The sequence below is a fragment of the Microchirus variegatus genome, assembly GCF_963457635.1.
Source record: "Microchirus variegatus genome assembly, chromosome: 10".
NCBI lineage: Eukaryota > Metazoa > Chordata > Actinopteri > Pleuronectiformes > Soleidae > Microchirus > Microchirus variegatus.
In genome coordinates this window covers 6,647,431-6,667,430 of record NC_139811.1, presented here as the reverse complement: position 1 = coordinate 6,667,430, position 20,000 = coordinate 6,647,431, and the positions used below count along the sequence as shown (strand labels likewise).

Genomic DNA, 20,000 nt, shown 5'->3' with positions numbered 1-20,000 from the left:
GTGTGTGTGTGTGTGTGTGTGTGTGTGTGTGTGTGTGTACATGTGCAAACGGTGTAATCACACTGTTATCGGTTCATAAGAGTGTCACCACACGTTTGGCGTGCACCTGATTTCTCACACTCTGATGCCATCTGCTGTCGTCTCTGCAGAAGTGGAGCCCAGGCAACACAAGCGTCATATAACTGAGTGATAAAATCTTCCAATAAAATAAACATGATTCACATTTTAAATGAGACAAATGTTACCACTAACACTAAAAAGCAGCAGTGTAAAAAAATAATAGAAAAAAAGGTCCTGGTCAGTGTTTATGCCAGAAAGAAAGGTCCTCAAGAGGTAACAAATACAGCGTATAATACGGTAATAAAAGTAAAAGCAGCCCTAAAATGTACATGTAGAGCAACAGGAGACATTATGTTGCATGTAAAAACACAACACTGACGTGAAATGTGAATATATAATGAAGAAATCTATTTATTGATTATGATTTATTTATTAGTCAATGTAAAAGACTGAACTCCTTGTGTTGGTATGTACTTAGATTTTGAGCAAGAGATTGACTTTATGATATAATCCCGTGATTGAGATTCATTGCGATTCTTTTTGCGATCTTATTGTTATTGATATTTTTGTACTTTGTTATTATTGTCATTTTTGCAATTTTGGAGCTGAACCTGGAACAAGAATTTCCTTCGGGATTAATAAAGTTATATCTTGTCGTATCTTAGCTTATCTTATCGTAACGTATCTTATCGTATCTTAACGAATCAAAGTATCTTATCGTATCTTAACGTATGTTATCGTATATTAATGTTTCTTATCTTATTGTATCTTATCATATCATAACGTATCTTAACGTATCTTATCATATTGTATCTTATTGTATTGTATTGTATTATAACGTATCTTATATCTTATCGTATCTTAACGTATCTTATCGTATTTTATCGTATCTTATCGTATCTTATCGTATCTTATCGTATGGTATCATAACGTATCTTATCGTATCTTATTGTATGGTATAACGTATCTTAACGTATCTTACCGTATCTTATCGTATCATAACGTATCTTATCGTATCTTAACGTATCTTATCTTATCGCATGGTATCATAACGTATCTTATCGTATATTAACGTATCTTATCATGTCATAACGTATCGCATCGTATCGTATCTTAATGTATCGCATCGTATCTGTCCTCACTAAACTACTGTAACAAAGCTTTTTATTAGCATTTTATCTTCCAAGTTTGGCTGGTGGACGATCATGTTGTGGAATTGTACTGCGAGGCCACGCCCCCTTCCTGCCATACATAGACATAATTAAAAATAGAAAATAATTCATTAGTGGCAACCATAACATTATTCACGTTTTAAATTCTAATAGTGAGACATAGTATAGTAAGTATAGAGACACAGCATTGATATGAAACATTTATATGATAAAATAATTAGAAATAGCATTAATTCATAGTGATGTGTGATATTTAACTGTCCAAATTAACGCTCATGTCTTCCTCTTTTCTCTGCTCCCTCCAGCTGTCTCTTGCCTCCTCCGACGTCCCGCCCACTATGCTCCGCCTCCTAGATTCCCCCTCTCCATTAGACGGCGCCGGCGGCGAATGCTGAGCAGGCTGGCGAGATTATGGTCCGCCCCATTGTCCTGTGATTGGCCGCTGGAGCGCACCGAGGCTAAACCGAGCCAATGTCCACCAAGCAGGATAGCAACTCGTCGGAGGGGGACGACAAAGGGTGAGACACACGTCTGTGTGTGTGTGTGTGTGTGTGATGTGAGTGTGAAAGGGAAACACTGGTTTGACAGAAGTGACTGATGAAAAAATAGCTGCAGGCTTTGATGAGTGGGCGGATTGATGGATTGATGGATGGAGGAAAGACAGAGAAGTGCACTCACACACAACAGAGTAAGCTGTATGAGGATAAAATGGTCTGAATTGATGGAGTATAGCAGGGGTGTCAGTCAAATGACCTGGGGGCCAATGAGCATCTAGTGTGGTCAAGAGGGGGCCGAGGGGGCCGGCCTAGAGAACAAAAAGTCGGGAAAAAAAACAACTGTTCACAATATTGCATCTTAATATAATCACACCTATACTTCATAATGATATTTATGATGCAAAATTAATATATTAATATCAAAAACAGAGACATTTATTTAAAATTACGTAAATAAAAATGTATATAATACTGAACTCACCAACAACAACAGTACCACCAAAGTAATCGCATTTTAAAAAAAAATCAAATCATGTTTATGTTTCGAAAGCGTCATGTGGCGCCACCTACTGCCGTCTACCAGTCATTACAGTCAGTAGAGTCTCATCTGCCAAGCAACCACGGGTTGCCAGTTACGTCTGAGCTACAATGGCGGAGAAAAGAGAAACCTGAAAGACCTCTGTATTTTGAATTTGAGTGTAGTAACCGTTTTTGGCCACATTCTTACATATGGCGCCTTTAATAATGTGATAATTATGACCGAACGTCGCATTTTTGAGGCCTTTCCCACGCCCCAGAACTCACTGATTTTTGCGAAACCGCATCAGGCCTGGTGTAAATTGATGTCGGGGAATGTACGTACAAAATTTTACGTGGGAGCGTGCCGACCTGAATACCACAATTATCGTACACGCACGAAAATCGGTACACGTGTAGAACGTCAGGACAGAAGGCGAGTTTGTTTGTATAGCTGCTTTCAACAATCAGAAGCGAATATAGAACACTGAACAAGTTAAATCCCACTGTGAGGGCAAAAATGCTCAGCGCTAAGTACATCATTGAAAAATACGCCATCACATCCATGAATTGAACTTCAACCTTCAAAAAGAGCTCCGTTTGATATCATAATTGCACTTCGTACGTTGAGCTTTCACACTTTTTCTTTAGGTCGACATTTGTCAATGGATAGTGTGTGAATGTGAAGTGGAAATGATAGAAATAAGGCGATGAAAGGCTCTTCAAGTGGTCATCGAGACACTGAACAGCCTCAAAGTAGAAAGGTTATCCTTTATTATTGAATTGAACAGCAAAGAAACACATAATCCACTATTTATAAGACTAAATGCATCACCGACTGCTTTTTAAAATTGGTTTCAGGGCTTGTTCTTCATGTTTTTTTTGTCCTAATTGTGAATTAATGTCCACAAAAAACAGTATAATTCAAATTTAAGGTTTAATTACCTTAAAACCGGAACACAACCGTCCACTTAAGGCAATTGCGCGAAACGTGAACAGGCTTTTTTATCGTTTTTGAAAAAGTCAAAACACATATGTAGTACATATGCCAGGCCTGTGAGTGGCGCTGTAACGCTATGCCAAAAATGGAGAAGAAGACGTCATGCGCTTACATTATACAGATATAACAACAGAAACCAGAGGAAAGAAAGTGAAATAAAGTCTGAAAATAAGAGTTATCGTAAAACCAACAATAGTGTTGACAACTTGACTTTGTGACTTTCTGGCGTTTGAATTTTTTCTGCTGACTCATGATGCTGCAGAGACTCACTGATCCCGATGACCTTTGTTTAGCAAGTGCAAGCTATGTGTGATTTTAAATTAGCGTCTACCTGGGAAGATAAGTGGGCTTTGGCAGAGGCCTCTCCTCTCTGAATGTGTGTGTGTGTGTGTGTGTGTGTGTGTGTGTGTGTGTGTGTGTGTGTGTGTGTGTGTGTGTGTGTGTGTGTGTGTGTGTGTGTGTGTGTGTGTGTGTGTGTGTGTGTGTGTGTGTGTGTGTGTGTGTGTGTGTGTGTGTGTGTGTGTGTGTGTGTGTGTGCGCACAGTGTGTGCATGTGTACAATATACATGCATGTGTGGATTAGAGCGCTGGATTAGGAGCACTGAGGGGGCAGATGGAGCCACAGAAAGCAGAGGACAGCTCAGGACGCCTCAGCGCGCGATGACATGGACGACTGGGGGATTGTCGCTCTGTGTTTTGTGTGTTTTGTGTGTTTGTGCGCATGTGCGTACGTTGTGCGGCGCTCGCCCGTCTCGCCGAGCGTGTGTCACTGACCGCGCACGTGTTCTTGTGAGTGCTGCCTCATGCCCTGACCCCTCCCCTCTGTGAGATCTGAGTCACAGAGCATTCTGGGTATTAACACTCACACACACACACACACATGCACAGAGATGCTGCAGAGAGCTGGTTATTGCCTGGAGAAGAGAGGGCACTGAAATTTGAATTTGTAGCGTGCATCGTTTAATTTTGCCAAAATTAGCCACAGATGATTTTCCATTATTACAAAAAGACACGGGATTAAATTTGAATATATATCAATAATAATGTTTTCTATTATCCATGGGATTCACTGCAGCTACTGTGACAAAACTCATTTGATATTATCTTCCACGCTGGGCAGATGAGCGATCGCATGATGTGGAAGTGTAAGGCCACGCCCCCTCCCTGTCACACATAATTCAAAGTAAAAAAAAATAACTCAGAATTCGCTCTAGGAACTCCTTCTGTGCTGCATGGACATGGAATGAGCTGCACAACATAATTTCAGGACCTTCACACGGGCTTCTTTAAACACATTGAAAGGCGTTTTATGGCCTGAAACATGTTGTTGTTTTACAGAGGGATTTGGATTAAGGATCTTGTTTTTATGGCCTCTACTTCTGCACTTTCCTTTATTATGTCACTCTCTTTTTTTGTCACTCTCCCTTAACTACTTCCCTGTCGTGAGATCTGAAAGTGTTTCTCTCTGTCACTATTTGGACTATTATATTATCTCTGCTGCTATCTTGACCAGGACTCCCTGGAAGAAGAGATGTTGTGTGAGCCTCCTGGATAAATTAAAGGATTAAAGGATACATTAATAAATTATCCCAATTTATTGCAATATATCAGATTATATCACCATCTTTTTTTCCCCTATGAGTGTACATTGATATCAAAGAGTTGGAGCATGAATTAGAAAGGAAGAGCATGTTCCTCTATAGTGTAAAGTCGACAGAGAGTCACTCTTTATGAATGACTCTCTGAATTATATTCACAGGGTTAAATTAGTAGAATCTGTGCTTCCGTAAAGGAACAGGACAGATTAGTAGGTGAAGGTGAGGGATTACACTCTTATTTCTAAGAGTGTATATAGTACACTAGAAGAACCACATAAGGTTCTTCGGCTTGTCCTCATAGGAGAACCCTTTTTGACTCCAGGGAGAACCTTTTCATAAAGGTTCCACCTGGAACCTGTTTGGAGGGTTCCACCTGGAACCTGTTTGGAGGGTTCCACCAAGAACCCTTTTAAAATCCTTTATTCAGGAAAGGGTTCTCTGGATTAGTGTTACCAAGGACCCTTGAAAAACCCTTTCTTCGGGAAAGCAAATGGTTCCAGGTAGAACCTCAGCCCTTGTAGAAGGACCCTTTTGGAATCCTTATTTCTAAGAGTGTAGTGTTGCTACATCCCTTTTCCCTTTAAATAACACCATTTTATTAAAGTTCCACATACTTTTTCTCCTTAGAATTTTAAGATTTTAAAGATTTATTTTGCACATGTTCTGCGTTTATTTGATAGGACAGATTAGTAGGTGAAGGTGAGGGACTACACGCTTAGAAATAAGGGTTCCAAAAGTGTTCTTCTACAAGGGCTGAGGTTCTACCTGGAACCATTTGCTTCTGAAAAACCTTTGGGAAAGGTTTTTTCAAGGGTTCTTGGTAACACAAAGGGTTGGTTCTACCTGGAACCAAAAAGGGTTCGCCGATGAGGACAAGCCAAAGAACTTTATATGGTTCTACTTAGCACTTTTATTTCTAAGAGTGTATATACAGTACACTCTTAGAAATATAAGTGATAGGACAGATTAGTAGGTGAAGGTGAAATAAGGGTTACACTTTTAGTAGAACCACATAAGGTTCTTCGGCTTGTCCTTACAGGAGAACCCTTTTTGGCTCCAGGTAGAACCTTTTTATAAAGGCTCCACCAAGAACCCTTTTAAAACCCTTTATTCAGGAAAGGGTTTTTCAGAAGCAAATGGTTCCAGGTAGAACCTCAGCCCTTGTAGACGGACCCTTTTGGAACCCTTATTTCTAAGAGTGTAGTGTTGCTACATCCCTTTTCCCTTTAAATTACACCATTTTATTCAAGATCCACATACTTTTTCTTCTTAGAATTTTAAGATTTTAAAGATTTATTTTGCACATGTTCTGCCTTTATTTGATAGGACAGATTAGTAGGTGAAGGTGAGGGACTACACTCTTAGGTTAGGGTTCCAAAAGTGTTCTTCTACAAGGGCTGAGGTTCTACCTGGAACCATTTGCTTCTGAAAAACCTTCGGGAAAGGTTTTTTCAAGGGTTCTTGGTAACACAAAGGGTTGGTTCTACCTGGAACCAAAAAGGGTTCGCCGATGAGGACAAAGGGTTTTTCAGAAGCAAATGGTTCCAGGTAGAACCTCAACCCTTGTAGAAGAACCCTTTTGGAACCTTTATTTCTAAGAATGTATGTTGACCCAGATTGAGTCAATGATGACGTTCTCCACAGAGGTCGACGTACGCCGTAGCTCTGTAGGTGACTAATAGGCTTGCATTCCTCTCGCGCTCCTTTTCTAAAGCCCGGTCTCTGCTCTCTCTCTTTCTTTGTGAGCCTTTGTCCTCAGATCAACTCGCTGTAATTGTACATGGAGTCTATTAGCAAACACAACAACAGCTGCTTATTCATTCATTCACAAGCCCATCGGCCATTTGACCGGCTAATTCTGTCTGTGACTCAGGGAAAAGATGGAAATGTGTGTGTTCCTGAATTACATTTTCACTTCACAAACATCTACTTTTAGTGCTCTTTTAGTCATTTTATATGACATTTTTTTTTTAAATGTTGTCATGAATTTTGAGGTTACAGCTTCACCGTTGTGACGCCTTCACGCCTTCTCTTTGCTTTCGCAGTGGTACTCGCACCAACTCACCCACAGCCAAATCCAGTTAGCATTCCCAAACCCTCTCTATTTGAGCAGCGCCGCTCTCTAATCTGCTCGCTAACACAGTTGTTCCCGTTAATCTAAGGCATTAATGCAGCTCCCTGTGCTTCTCACTGTGGAGCACGGAGAGTCTTTCACACACTTGTTTAGTTTGATAGGAGATGCTTTATCGTCGTGAATACTGTGATATGTAAACACTTACTTGAAAATATAGAAAATAAAGTAGAGGCATGAGTAATTATGACTGGGCTTTTTTAAGAATATAAATAAAGTAATAAAATAGAAATAAAATCTAATGTATTATATATATAACCCATATTATTGCAAAGTATGCATTAAAGGTACCATATGTAAGAATGTGGCCAAAAACGGTTACTACATTCAAATTCAAAATACAGAGGTCTTTTAGGTTTCGTTTTCTGACGTAACTGGCAACCCGTGGTTGTCGGCAGCTGAGACTCTACTGACTGCAATAATTGGTAGACGGCGGTAGGTGGCGCCACATGCCAAAACTTGATTTCAAAACATAAACATGATTTGCAGTCTGCAAAATATATTTTTTTAATGCAAATATTTTGTCTGTACTGTTGTTGTTGGTGAGTTCAGTTTGTTATATGAACATTATTCCTGAGTCTCTGTGACATATTAGGAGGATTTTATGGCCAGTTGATTTAGATTTATTACATAATGCACCTTTAACATTAACTTCTCATCCAAAACATTTGATAGTTAACGTTAGCTAACATTATTTTTTATTTGTTTAATTATTAGTGAACTTTGAATTCATTCATTTTTGGTCACTACGACCCATATTGTCCATTTCTTAAAATTGCTGTTGCTTTTACATCTGCAACTTATTATTATAATTGTTAATCTATCCGTTATTTTCTTGATTTATCATCGTTTGTTCCATAAGATGTCAGAAAACCTGAAAGAATGTTGATTAGTAATGTTTTCTGGAGCAGAGAAACTTGAACATATTCACATTTAAGAAGCTCGAACAACCAGAAATCGTGTTTTAATCCTGAAAATAGCTTCAAACAAAAAGCTGTACATATTATATTCATGAATTGTTTCATTGTTAACCAAACATCTAGCTGAGCAGTGTAAGATCAATGGATTATATATGTAATCCCACATGTACATTCATATTTTTTTGTTGTTTTTAATTGTTTTAAACTCCTGATCGATTGTAACCTGACCACAGTTAAAGTTCCCACATCGCTTTTCCAAACCCTATCTGTACCTCAAAGCCGGACTACAAACAAAGGCAGCTCGTTTCACTGGAGAGGATATAATTGATATAAAAAGAGAGGCCTCGCAGATTGTCCAGTTGGCAGGCAAACAAAGAGGGAAAAATCCCAAATACTCAGGAATCAGAAGCCGTGGAAGCATGAGACGATTAGTCGGACAAACACAGACACAAGGACAAAATTGGGGAGATGAGCAGGCAAACTGACAAAAGCGGACAAGGAGCACAAAAAAACTCAATACACAATGGAGACGGGGATAATTGGATATGAGTGAAACATATTAGGGCAGGACAGGCAGTCACAAAAGAGGAGGGGGGGGGGGGGGGGGGGGGACAGGAAGTTAAATCACCAAGAGACGTCAGATCGTAACTTAGTCAACGTGAATTTGTTATGGTTTTACACAGATGAGGGATTATGAACGATCAAAACAAGTTAAAACGACCAAAGAGAATCTTAATTTGAGGTTCTAGGTGTTTAAATTCAATCTTATTTCTTATTGATAGAGTGATGCATGATAATCTAACGTAATGGTTTAGATGGCGCTCACGCTAACAGCTTTTATTTAGCTTCTCCAAAACACTACGATAAAATAACTCGCTGAGAAACATATCTGTAGTGAACTTTTTGAAGTGAAGAATTAGAATCTTGATCTCATATAATACAGGGTATCTGCGGGGTCTTAAAAAGTCTTAAATCCAATAATATGAATTTAAAATGTCTTAAAATCTCAGAAAAAGGTCTTAAATACAGTTTTGAAAAGGTGTTAAAAATCTATGAACGTTACTTTTATTTAAAACATGCATAAACGCTTTGAAATGTTTCTATTTTTGAGGATACGATAACGTAACTACAACACAGAACTAAAGTAGGTCACCTGTGCTGCCCGGTTAGAATTTATCGTGCACCACTTGCTAGCGTGCCTGTGCGCGCGCCGTGGTGTGTTTCAGCTTAGCATAGCAGCGGAGAAAACTCAATGAAAACCACAGCTAAGCCGAATTGCAAGTTCAACGATTTGTGGCTCCAATTTTCCTTCATGTCTTTTGTACTTTTTTGCCAGTATGTATTTGAAATGGGTCTTAAATTGTATTCATTATGGTCTTTAAAAAAGTCTTTAAAAGTCTCAAATTTGACTTGTTGAAACCTGCAGAGACTCTGTAATCACTTCATAGACTAGCACTGTATGTTGGCAAGTGAGATAAACGTGCATTTCATCATGATACATGATAAAATTGTATATCGTCCTGTTCCTATTGAGGTTAAGAGTAGATTAGTTTGGCCTTTAGAACAACAATAAAGTCCATGAGCCACAGATTACACCAATAAGCTCATGACCTGTGTTTGATGTTTCATAAATAAATAAATAATACTGGTTTGGATGGTTACACGACTTTGTCAAGTTTTTCTCCTCCTAAAAAAAACTAAAGAGCTGGCTTTTTCTTATAGCTAGCGGCTAACTGCGGTTGTTGGTGTGTGACAGCAGCTTAAAGCTGGTGGTTAGTGTTTCTGCACGGTACGCGAGACTCTCACCTGGAGGAGCACTGGGACAATGATGGACACAATGTTCTACCTATTATGAGTTTGTTGACCCTCAAAATGACTTTGTCGTCTCTCCGTCTAGGGTCTATATGTAAGTCTTAATCATGCATTAATGGTTTTTATGCCAATGCAAACAGCAGAGTGCAATATGGAAGATGAGATGGATGGTGCTGTGGTTCTGTATGTTTCGTACCTGTTAATCGTGTTACAGATCAGATCGAACATGGTTCATACGTCGTCTCCTCCGACTGAACTCCAAGTCTGACTCCAGTCTGACTAAGCGTATACAAGCAGGAGTAATCAGACTATGCATCGCATTATCCAGGTATAGTCTGACTAAGACCACCTCGATTTTAGTCGGGCTTATATGTTTACATGACATTAATAAAACCAAATTATTATCTTAGTCTGACTAAGCGTATACATGCAGGAGTAATCAGACCATGCATCGCACTATCCAGGTATAGTCCAACTAAGACCAGCTTGATTTTTGTCGGACTAAAATGTTTACATGACATTAATAAAACCAAATTATTATCTTAGTCTGACTAAGCGTATACATGTAGGAGTAATTAAACTATGCGTGACATTAATAAAACCAAATTATTATCTTAGTCTGACTAAGCGTATACATGCAGGAGTAATCAGACTATGCATAGAATTATCCAGGTATAGTCCGACTAAGACCAGCTCCATTTTATTCGGGCTTATATGTTTACATGACATTAATAAAACCAAATTATTATCTTATTCTGACTAAGCGTATGCAGGAGTAATCAGACTATGCATCGCATTATCCAGGTATAGTCCGACTAGGACTAGTTCGATTTTAGTCGGACTAATATGTTCATGACATGAATAAAACCAAATTTTTATCTTAGTCTGACTAAAATCAGACTTTTAACATGCATGTAAACACACCGAGTGATTTCCCATGTTTGAACCTATGACTGTGCGCTAAGGACATGTGCCTGGATCACTCGCCCACAGCCACGTACGCCAACCTCTCCCTGAGCATCAGTAAAGCCAAGCAGGTGGTGGTGGATTACGAGGATGCATTCCTCTATTAACAGAGGCAGAAAGAGAGCGTTGGCACTTTCAAGTTCTTCAGTGTGGCACAGCAGAGAGAACCTGTCAGTGGGATCTACACTCGAGAAGTGTAGTTAAGAAGGCACAGCTGCGATTCTATTATCTAAAGCAGCGCAGGAAATCCTGCTCAGGCCAACAGACTATGAGGATTTTCTACAGCTGTGCGATGGAGAACATCCTGGCTGCAGTTTCCAGGGCTTCATCACTGCTCCAGTCTGCGAGGGCCACACACAAGACGAAAAAATAGAATCATGCAAAGTGGATGCCAACCGCATGGATATGGCTCCACTGCTCAGTTGATAACAAATGCACATGGCCAGGAGAGGAGAAGGAAGGGGGGATCGGTGGTGTCGTAAGAATGCTTACTCCAAAACTGTAGGGGGAGCTCCGTAGAGTTGCAGGCGCAAAAGCAACCAGACTTGCAATATTGCGCATTAAACGACGACGATTAAACATGTGGTCTTCTGAATCAGATGGTTTTGAATCTGGCCTTAAGAGAACTACTCACTACTTTACAATATTTCTCAGCCAAATACTGTCACAAATACAAGAGCATGCATTCATTGCATTCATGTGCATTCTATATTAATGTTTTCAGTTTATGACTTTTGTTTGTGAGCTGCTGTCAGAAAAATGCATTTATTAGAATAATAGTGTCATGATGTGGATTTCAACATCATTGATCGCAGCTTTAAGTCCAAAATAACAGCAGTAGCAGGTAAATGTCAATGCATATGGACATTTTGGGAGACGAGGAAGAAAAAGTATCTGTGCAACCAGTGTAAAAAAAATAATAAGAAGCTGTGGATCTTGAGGACTTTGGAGGGCTTTGAAGCACTTGATTTAAAAAGAATTCGCCCTGTGGACATGTTAGCAGTGTTTTTGCACCTGGTGCAAATACAAAGGTTTGTTCATGTGCTGCCACGTTAGACTGTGATAGTTTCTCTTGTGTTCGTTTTTCATTTTTGCAATTACTGCATTGTAGGAAACTCTTGTTTGAACATAATTGTCCGGACAACAAAATGCACTGGCACTGACGACGACAACAGAACTCTGCGTATTTATATCTTTGTGGGGACCAAAAAAGGTGCAAACCTTATCTTTTGTCTGGGCCCCACAACATTGTAGGGCTTTTTCCAGGGTTAATACTTGGTTTTAGGGTTAGAATTGGGTTTAAGGTTAGGGTAAGGGCTGGTAGGGGAGTGCATTATGTATAAGATGTGACCTTATTAAGATCTAAAAACAAGTTTGTGTGTGTGTGTTTGTGTTTTAACCACAGCATGAAACTCAAAGACGTCACAGACCCCCACATGAGCAAAATCGCAGGCTTGTCCCAGACACATGACCTCATGAATGAGGGAGCCTAATTGAGGCTGGTTGCATCGTGTCCTGACAACAGTCTTGTGATTTTTTTTTTTGATTTTTTTTTCTTGACATGATACTGAACCAGGCCTTCTTCTCTTCTCTTTAAAAAAAAAAAAACAACAGCAGTGTTGGCTGCATAGCTGACACTGTGCACTTTACCTTGAGGAGCTGCTAAAGCTGTTTGTGCGTGGTTGATGTCTGTCAATAAAAGGGAGGCAAGGAGAGGCCAGGGTAAAGAAAAATAATATAATATAAGATTAAATATTCATTTAATTACGTACGAGGATAAAGATTGGTCCTTTTATATATAAAGTTGCTGTGTGAGTGTCAGGGAGTCTGATGATGAGATGAGCAGACGAGAGGATGACATGTTGAGCATGTTTAGCTCTAACAGGATTAGGAATTATAAATGTCTGGTTAGGGCTCGCTTTCCTGGCCCACTGCTGCACTTCTATCCAGACCTGTAGACATAATAATATAATGATAATAATAATAACAAAGAGCTTTTTCTTTGTCATGCCACATTTTCACCATAGGCGTTGTGTCTCTGTGAATAATGCCTCGTGTCCTCACTCTGTGCTGAAGCCCTGACACTTCCCCTTGACCGTTCTGCATGTTTTTCGTACCTGTTAATCGTGATACAAATTAGATCGAACATGGTTCATACGTCGTCTCGTTCGACTGGACGCCAGGTCTGACTCCAGTCTGACTAAGCGTATATATATGCAGGAGTAATCAGACTATGCATCGCATTATCCAGGTATAGTCTGACTAAGACTAGCTCGATTTTAGTCCAGCTTATAGGTTTACATGACATTAATAAAACCCAAATTATTATCTTAGTCTAACTAAGAGTATACATGCAGGAGTAATCAGACTATGCATCGCATTATCCAGGTATAGTCTGACTAAGACTAGCTAGATTTTAGTCCGGCTTATAGGTTTACATGACATTAATAAAACCCAAATTATTATCTTAGTCTGACTAAGAGTATACATGCAGGAGTAATCAGACTATGCATCACATTATCCAGGTGTAGTCCGACTAAGCCCAGCTCGATTTTAGTCAGACTAATATGTTTACATGACATTAATAAAACCCAATTATTATCTTTGTCTGACTAAGACTAGCTCAATTTTAGTCGGGCTAATATGTTTACATGACATTAAGAAAAACCAAACTATTAGCTTAGTCTGACTAAGCGTATACATGCAGGAGTAATCAGACTATGCATCGCCTTTGCACTTAAAGATAGAGTAGGAGATCATCTGTAAAAGTGATGCATCGATCAAACCCCTATACTATATCTATATTTGTACTCCTCTTCGTGCACTAGGCCAGAGCTAATGCTAGCTCGCTAAATCCAACGAGACAGTTGCTGTAACGTTATGGTAGAAAAGGTGCTAACAACAGGTGTTGGTTGCAAACAAAAGACAGTTTTTTGGTAAAGCTACAGCCAAGAAAAAGCGAGTTGAAGTACACTCTTAGAAATAAAAGTGAAACCATATAAGGTTCTTCTGCTTGTCCTCATAGGAGAACCCTTGTTAGTTCCAGGTAGAACCCTTTTGGAGGGTTCCACCAAGAACCCTTTATTCAGGAAAGGGGTTTTAAAGGGTTCTCTGTATCAAAATGGTTCTTACTGGAACCATTAGTGCTACCAAGAACCCTTAAAAAAACCCTTTCTTCGGGGAAAAGGGTTTTTCAGAAGCAAATGGTTCCAGGTAGAACCTCAGCCCTCGCAGAAGAACCCTTTTGGAACCCTTATTTCTCAGAGTGTACTGATGAAACGTGTTTATCTCACCTTTATTAGAAACTCTGCTGCTTTGACAATGATTCTCTTTTGTATTTCCTGCCTGACGTCACTCAGGTTTCCTCTGGGACGTCACCAGTGTTCATAACTACATCTTGGAACCAAAATCAGAGATCACGAAGCGTCTTAATTCACTCAAAAGAGAATCGTAGAATATCTCTCTCTGTGTGTGTCCTCACAAGACTTCACTTAACTGTACTGTACTGAGACTGTGACTGTGTGTTTCAGCCTGCTGTTATGTAATCAAGTCGCCATTAAAGCTTAAGTGAATTTGGATGCAGAGCGACAGCGACAGCGGCTATTTATTTATTTGCTTTGGTTTCCTCCTGCAATAAGAAGAAGAAGAGGGAAGAGAGGTGGAAATCAGAGAAGGGTGAAAAGTGAAAGGGAGTCAATTATGGAAGTGTCAGCGAGGATGACAGGCGACGGACGGAGAGAGGAGAGTGATGGATGAAAATATGGTTGGATGAGGGAGACGAGAGTTCGAGGAGGTGTTTTGTTGTGATGGAGAACACGCCACAGGAGCAAACTACACACACACACACATGGACAGGGAGGGAGGTGTTTGAGAGGAGGCTGGACTAGAGCAATTACAAGGGCTGAAGAGAGAGAGAGAAAGAGGGAGGGAGGGAGGGGAAGAGAGGGGAGAATAAACAGAGTAGCTGTTCCTCCCCTCAGTCAGTCTGAGGCACACAGATAGAGTCGCCTCTGATATCTCAGCTGATAGCAGCAACTTGAGGCTTCAGTCGCTGTGGAGATGAGCACAAAGTTGCTCTCCGTCGCACTCAGCTGCTGCTGCTGCTGCTGCTGAAGAAGTGGAACTATTGTTATTCTGCGTATTCGACGTGAATGGGACACGTGCGGCGACTCGTCTGGACCACGGCGAGGCTGTAACAGCAGCAGGGAGGGAGGGAGGGACGGGGGGGGGATCACCATCTCTTCTGATATTCCTTCAAAGGCAGCGTCATGCATATCTTACAGCCGTACTTTATCAACAGGTCAGTGCTTTTGAGTGTGTGTGTGTGTGGGGGGGGGGGGGGTGTGGGGGGGTGTGTGTGTGTGTGTGTGTGCTGGCATCTCCATCCTGCACCACATGTTCACAACAACTTCCTCAACAATCATTAGATTTACAGTCGCTCTCATATTATTATTATAATACTACTTTCATTTAATAAAAAAAAAAACTAAATAGTCATTCACATGATTCTTAAATACTTCCATAAACCTCATTTGTTGTCAGTCACATGACTTGTGCCAGTTTTAAGCCATCATCACTCTGTGAGTTCACTGTGCACTTTTAATCCACCGAGATCCGGCAATATATCGACTTTCTTTTTTATCCTATACGCCACAGAACACTCGAACAATGCAGTAAAATGCATGAATGTGTGACGAGGTGTCATTATTTTGCATGACCACAGCTCCCCTTTGTTTAACCTGGAAGTCTGATCTAGAAGGTCACTGTATCTTTTCTTTTTTAAAGTGGGGGGGGGGGGGGGGTTTCAGCTGTCAATGCGTGTTAATGATCGTAAGAAACAACCCCCCCCCCCGGTCTGGTTTTTAATGGCATATGTACATAGGTGTATTTCCAGTGTTCTAATGGTACATTGTGTTTGCGTTAGAAGGCTATTGGGTGATTTGAAAACCCTTGTGCAATGATGTTAGCACAGCTGAAAACAGTTTTGTTTATCATTATTTCTAATATTGTCAGTGTCTTGACTATATTTTCCATTCATTTTGTGACTTTTGATGAATAATAATCTGACTTTTAATGGAAAACACACAAAAAATGGTATAGGCGACCCCAAACTTTTGAATGGTAGTGTACGTTAATTGAAATTGTGCCAGGACGCGTTCACAGCAGCATGAGAATCATCTGAGAGGGTGAACGTCCGAGTTAAAATAGTCAACACGGCGTGATTTTCTTTTTCGCCGTAATTTTACTAAATATTTTATATTTTTAACATTAAAACATTGATGTTGCACTCACACGCAGAGGCCGCGTCTGGGTTTTAAACCGACAGCAGAACCTCCAGTGTCTGAAAACTATAGACTTCTGTGTTTTTGCTGGTTACAACGTTACGACCCACTAACTACAGTATATCACCACTTTAAACTGTCAATTTCTCCAATAACAAGGGCTCCAGTGACTGTAATATCTGTAAAATGTATGAATAAAAGAATAAGACATGGATTCAGGGCCCACGGTTGGTGTAGTCGTTAGCACGCTTGCCTTTGCAGCAAGAAGACCGGGGTTCCTGGGTTCGAACCCCCCCTATATGTGGCCCTGTGATGGACTGGCGAACTGTCCAGGGGTGTACCCCGCCTATCCCCCAATGTCAGCTGGGTTAGGCACAGCACCCCCCGCGACCCTCTGGTGGAGGATAAAGCGGTAGATAATGGATGGACCATCATGGATTCACCGTAGCACCACACATGATTATCAAAGTAGTTCGCTCGGGCCTGCGGCGGCGTGAACGAGCGACTCCTGAAGCTTTACATTAGCTTAATTAACTCTGCTGCGGTGGATTGAAATCTGATAAAGATAATTAGCATTTCAGCTGCTGACAGGAGTTGATTTTAATGACACCATTGTTGTGATTTATTTACCAGTGGCCACACACACACACACACACACACACACACACACACACACACACACACGCGCGCGTCACATGGATGTAAAGAAGAATTCCAGTGGCTTAAGAATGATTCTCTTTGTCTGTTTACGGAGACTTTTGGGTCGAAAAATCCAGAGAAATAGGGTTGATTATTTGGTCACATGTTGCATTTTTGTGTTTATGTGCTGCCTCCAAAACATTCACGTCTGTTTTTACAGTGTAGGGTGCGATGTTTGTGTGTGTGTGTCAATAACATCCTGCACATTTGAGTGATTTATGTTTCCGACAGAGACTTTCTGTCACTGACAGTGGAACTGATCCTGTAGTGTTTTTTTTTTTGTTGTTCCTGTTACAGCGGTTCACCGTACAGTTAGTGACCGACCATGTGCACTCACTGCAATAAAATTAATACGTTTGCTCGACCGTGAAGATGTTAGAGGATTCACCACCACCACCACCACCCACCCCTCCTCCTCTTCTCTTCTTCTTTTTCTTTTTTTTTTTAGCTGGAAGAGGGAAGTGGATTTGACAGCCCAGAGAGAGGGGAGGGGAGCAGTGTTACCTAATACTGCTGATGGAAGTTTTTGGGAGGAGAGGAGAGGAATGACTGGGAGGAAAGTTAAGGAAGCAGAAAGAAAGAAAGAAATGGGGAGTTCTACCAAAGTAGAAGGGGGAAAGGTGAAAGAGATGGACAGATTTAATGGAGGGGCGGGGCTGAAGACTAGACAGTCAATCCAAATCTGCTGCCAGGGGTTTTTCTGCGATGGAGAATTAAAGGCAAATATAGTAGATGTGAGATCAAGGAACTATCTATAATCAATCAATCTTTATTTGTATAGCCCACAATTTACAAAACACAGTTTGCCTCTCAGGACTTCACAGGGTCGGTAACATCCTCCGTCCTTAGACCTTCGACCAGGGTCAAGAAAAACTACCCTTATAAGAGGGGGAAAAAAGGTAGAAACCCAAACTCCCTGGACGGACAGACGTGCAGTAGATGTTATCCCAAAACATACAATACACAATTACAAAAAGTAAAGAGTCTTTCAATGCCAGGATCCATCTGGATCACTGGGTTTGTCACAGCCTGTAGTGGAGGCTGGTGTGGTCAGAGACTTGGGGATGACGGAGTCCCGTCGTTTTCGTCCTGGCCTCATCCCGTTCGCTGGTGGCGGCAGAACTGTAAGAGATTAAAATCAGTTAGGTATGTGGTACATGTAGTTCTATGGGCTACCGTGTGGGTAAGTTGAGAAGTGGAGGTTGAGAAATTGAGGACAGGGTGAGAGAAAGTGCGGCTCTATGATCTGCACGGTGTCTGTATACTGTATATGTGCAGGGTATATTATGCCCACATTTGGTGTTGATAAGAAATGCATAACATTAATGCAAATTAAACACTGTTATTTATATGTATTATTAAAATGGAATATGTCAAGAAGAGCTAGCTCATAGCACTTCTAGGCTGTAAATAGAAAGTGGTTTTCAAACTCCTGTTTTTTCAAACTGGAAACCCGCAGATGTCACCTGCAACCAGTTGTACAGGACACTGGTGTCCACTCATACTGTATGTGCTGTGGGTTTATCTTTATATTTTCCTCTAAACGGTCATATGTTTCTATTGAAGAAGAGCTGGAGGTAGCTTTTGAGACCATTAACTCTTCAGGAAAATGCTTGTTTTAAATTAAGTGAGATATATACAGTAGCATCAATTTTCAAAAATACACCTCCTTTTGCACCCTGGTGGCTATTCAGTAAAGTGTTACTTCCTGGTTAGATCCAGCCTACAAACATAGAGACAATAGCGATATCCCAATCTATGGGTTGGATCCTCCAGAGTATGCATTTGTCTGCAGGAATGCGTTCCACTTTTTTGTTGGATTGATTTGTCTCGTCCTTTGAATGTGGCCAAAACAGAATTAAATTTGGCTTTATTTAATTTCACTCAACAGTTGCCAAGAATGTGAGTGGGATGCAACATCTGGGGACCATGTTTTTTTTTTATCTTAATGGCAAACCACCAAATATTCAAGATAGAGAAGTGATGGTGACCGGTGCCAATCCCAGCTGACATAGGGGGAAAGAGACATGAGACAAAGAACCATCCACTTTCACACTCACACCTACAGTCAATTTAGAGCGTCCAATTTGTGTTGATGGATCTAATGTAACAAACCAAAGCCTTGTGATAAATGTGCGTTCACTCGCTGCTTCATCAACAGAGAGTGTGTTACTGAAAGTTCTTTCAGTTGCTTTGACATCCTCATAATTTGTTGAATCTGAAAATCAAATTCGTTTTTGGACACATTCAAGGTCTCTCTTTTGGAAAATGAGATTTTCTTTAATAATGAATCTGTTTCTTCTCCTCCTCTCTCCATCCTCTTCTTTCTTTCTTTCTTTTCTTCCTCTCCTCCCCAGGTGGCCAGATGTGCCAAAGAGAAAGAGGAAGAACAGCCAGTGTTCGGTGAAGAGCATGTCTGGTAAGGATTCATTATCCCTGTCTTTTTATTACCTCCAAACAGACAAGTGAACACCAATCGGGGCATTGGTTTCTTTCAACATATTCAGGTTGCTTGATGCGCTGGAGGATTTGTTTAGCGTAGCTCATCACTCGGCAGCTTGCTCCCCCCAGGGGCTATGAATGGTTTCCCTAGTACTCATTATTATGATAAGCTCTTCCTTGACATCTTCTTCTTTTCCTCAGAGGCTTTTGTTGAAAACAAATTAGTTCACCTAGGTGACCAGATACAACCTGAAGAACCTGGTTCAAGTTTGTCTTTACAGAAGGCTTTCACATAGAGGTGAATTAGGGTTAGGGTTGGAGTTGGTGTTAGGGTTGATGTTGGTTTTAGGGTTAGGGATAGGTTTTAGGGTTAGGGTTAGGTTTTAGGGTTAGGGTTAGAGTTGGGGTTAGGGTTAGGTTTTAGGGTTAGAGTTGGTGTTAGGGTTGGTGTTAGGGTTAGAGTTGGTGTTAGGGTTGCAGTTGGAGTTGGGGTTAGGGTTAGAGTTGGTGTTAGGGTTGTAGTTGGGGTTAGGATGTTCTCTTGCTCATCTCAGACGACCATCACTTGTGACAAATCCTGCTTCCTTTGACCATAAAAAGTCGACCCTAAACATGGCTGTTAAAAGACTGAGGAATCATAAGGGTATAAAAAGTGTTCATCTTCCGATGAAATACTGATCAATCGCCTTGTTTATGTTTAAATCACAGACTTTGTCTTTGCCTTTGTCTTTGGCAACAACGAAGTCATGATAATGTTGTCTTCTGTTTGATCTCAGTGTTACTTACCTAGATAATCTGAAGAGCCAAATTTGGAGATTAAGGTTCTTTGTAAGGATTTTTATCGACAATCGCCCACATTTTTCTTGTTCTAGCCTTTTTTCTTTTTAATGAGTCCTGGGTATCAT

The 20,000-nt window shown here is 40.5% G+C and overlaps 1 protein-coding gene across 1 annotated transcript in view; it reads left to right on the top strand.

The window, feature by feature from the left end:
* Positions 1-1,703: 1,703 nt before the first annotated feature.
* Positions 1,704-20,000, top strand: part of LOC310932678 (thyroid hormone receptor alpha) — a gene marked incomplete at both ends in the record, with an annotated part of 31,086 nt that continues 12,789 nt past the window's right edge. Inside the window, 2 exons of the mRNA XM_083896007.1 lie at positions 1,704-1,750; positions 19,011-19,072. Of these exons, the coding sequence (XP_083752133.1) occupies positions 1,704-1,750; positions 19,011-19,072 (109 nt within the window). The remainder of the gene's footprint in view (positions 1,751-19,010; positions 19,073-20,000) is intronic.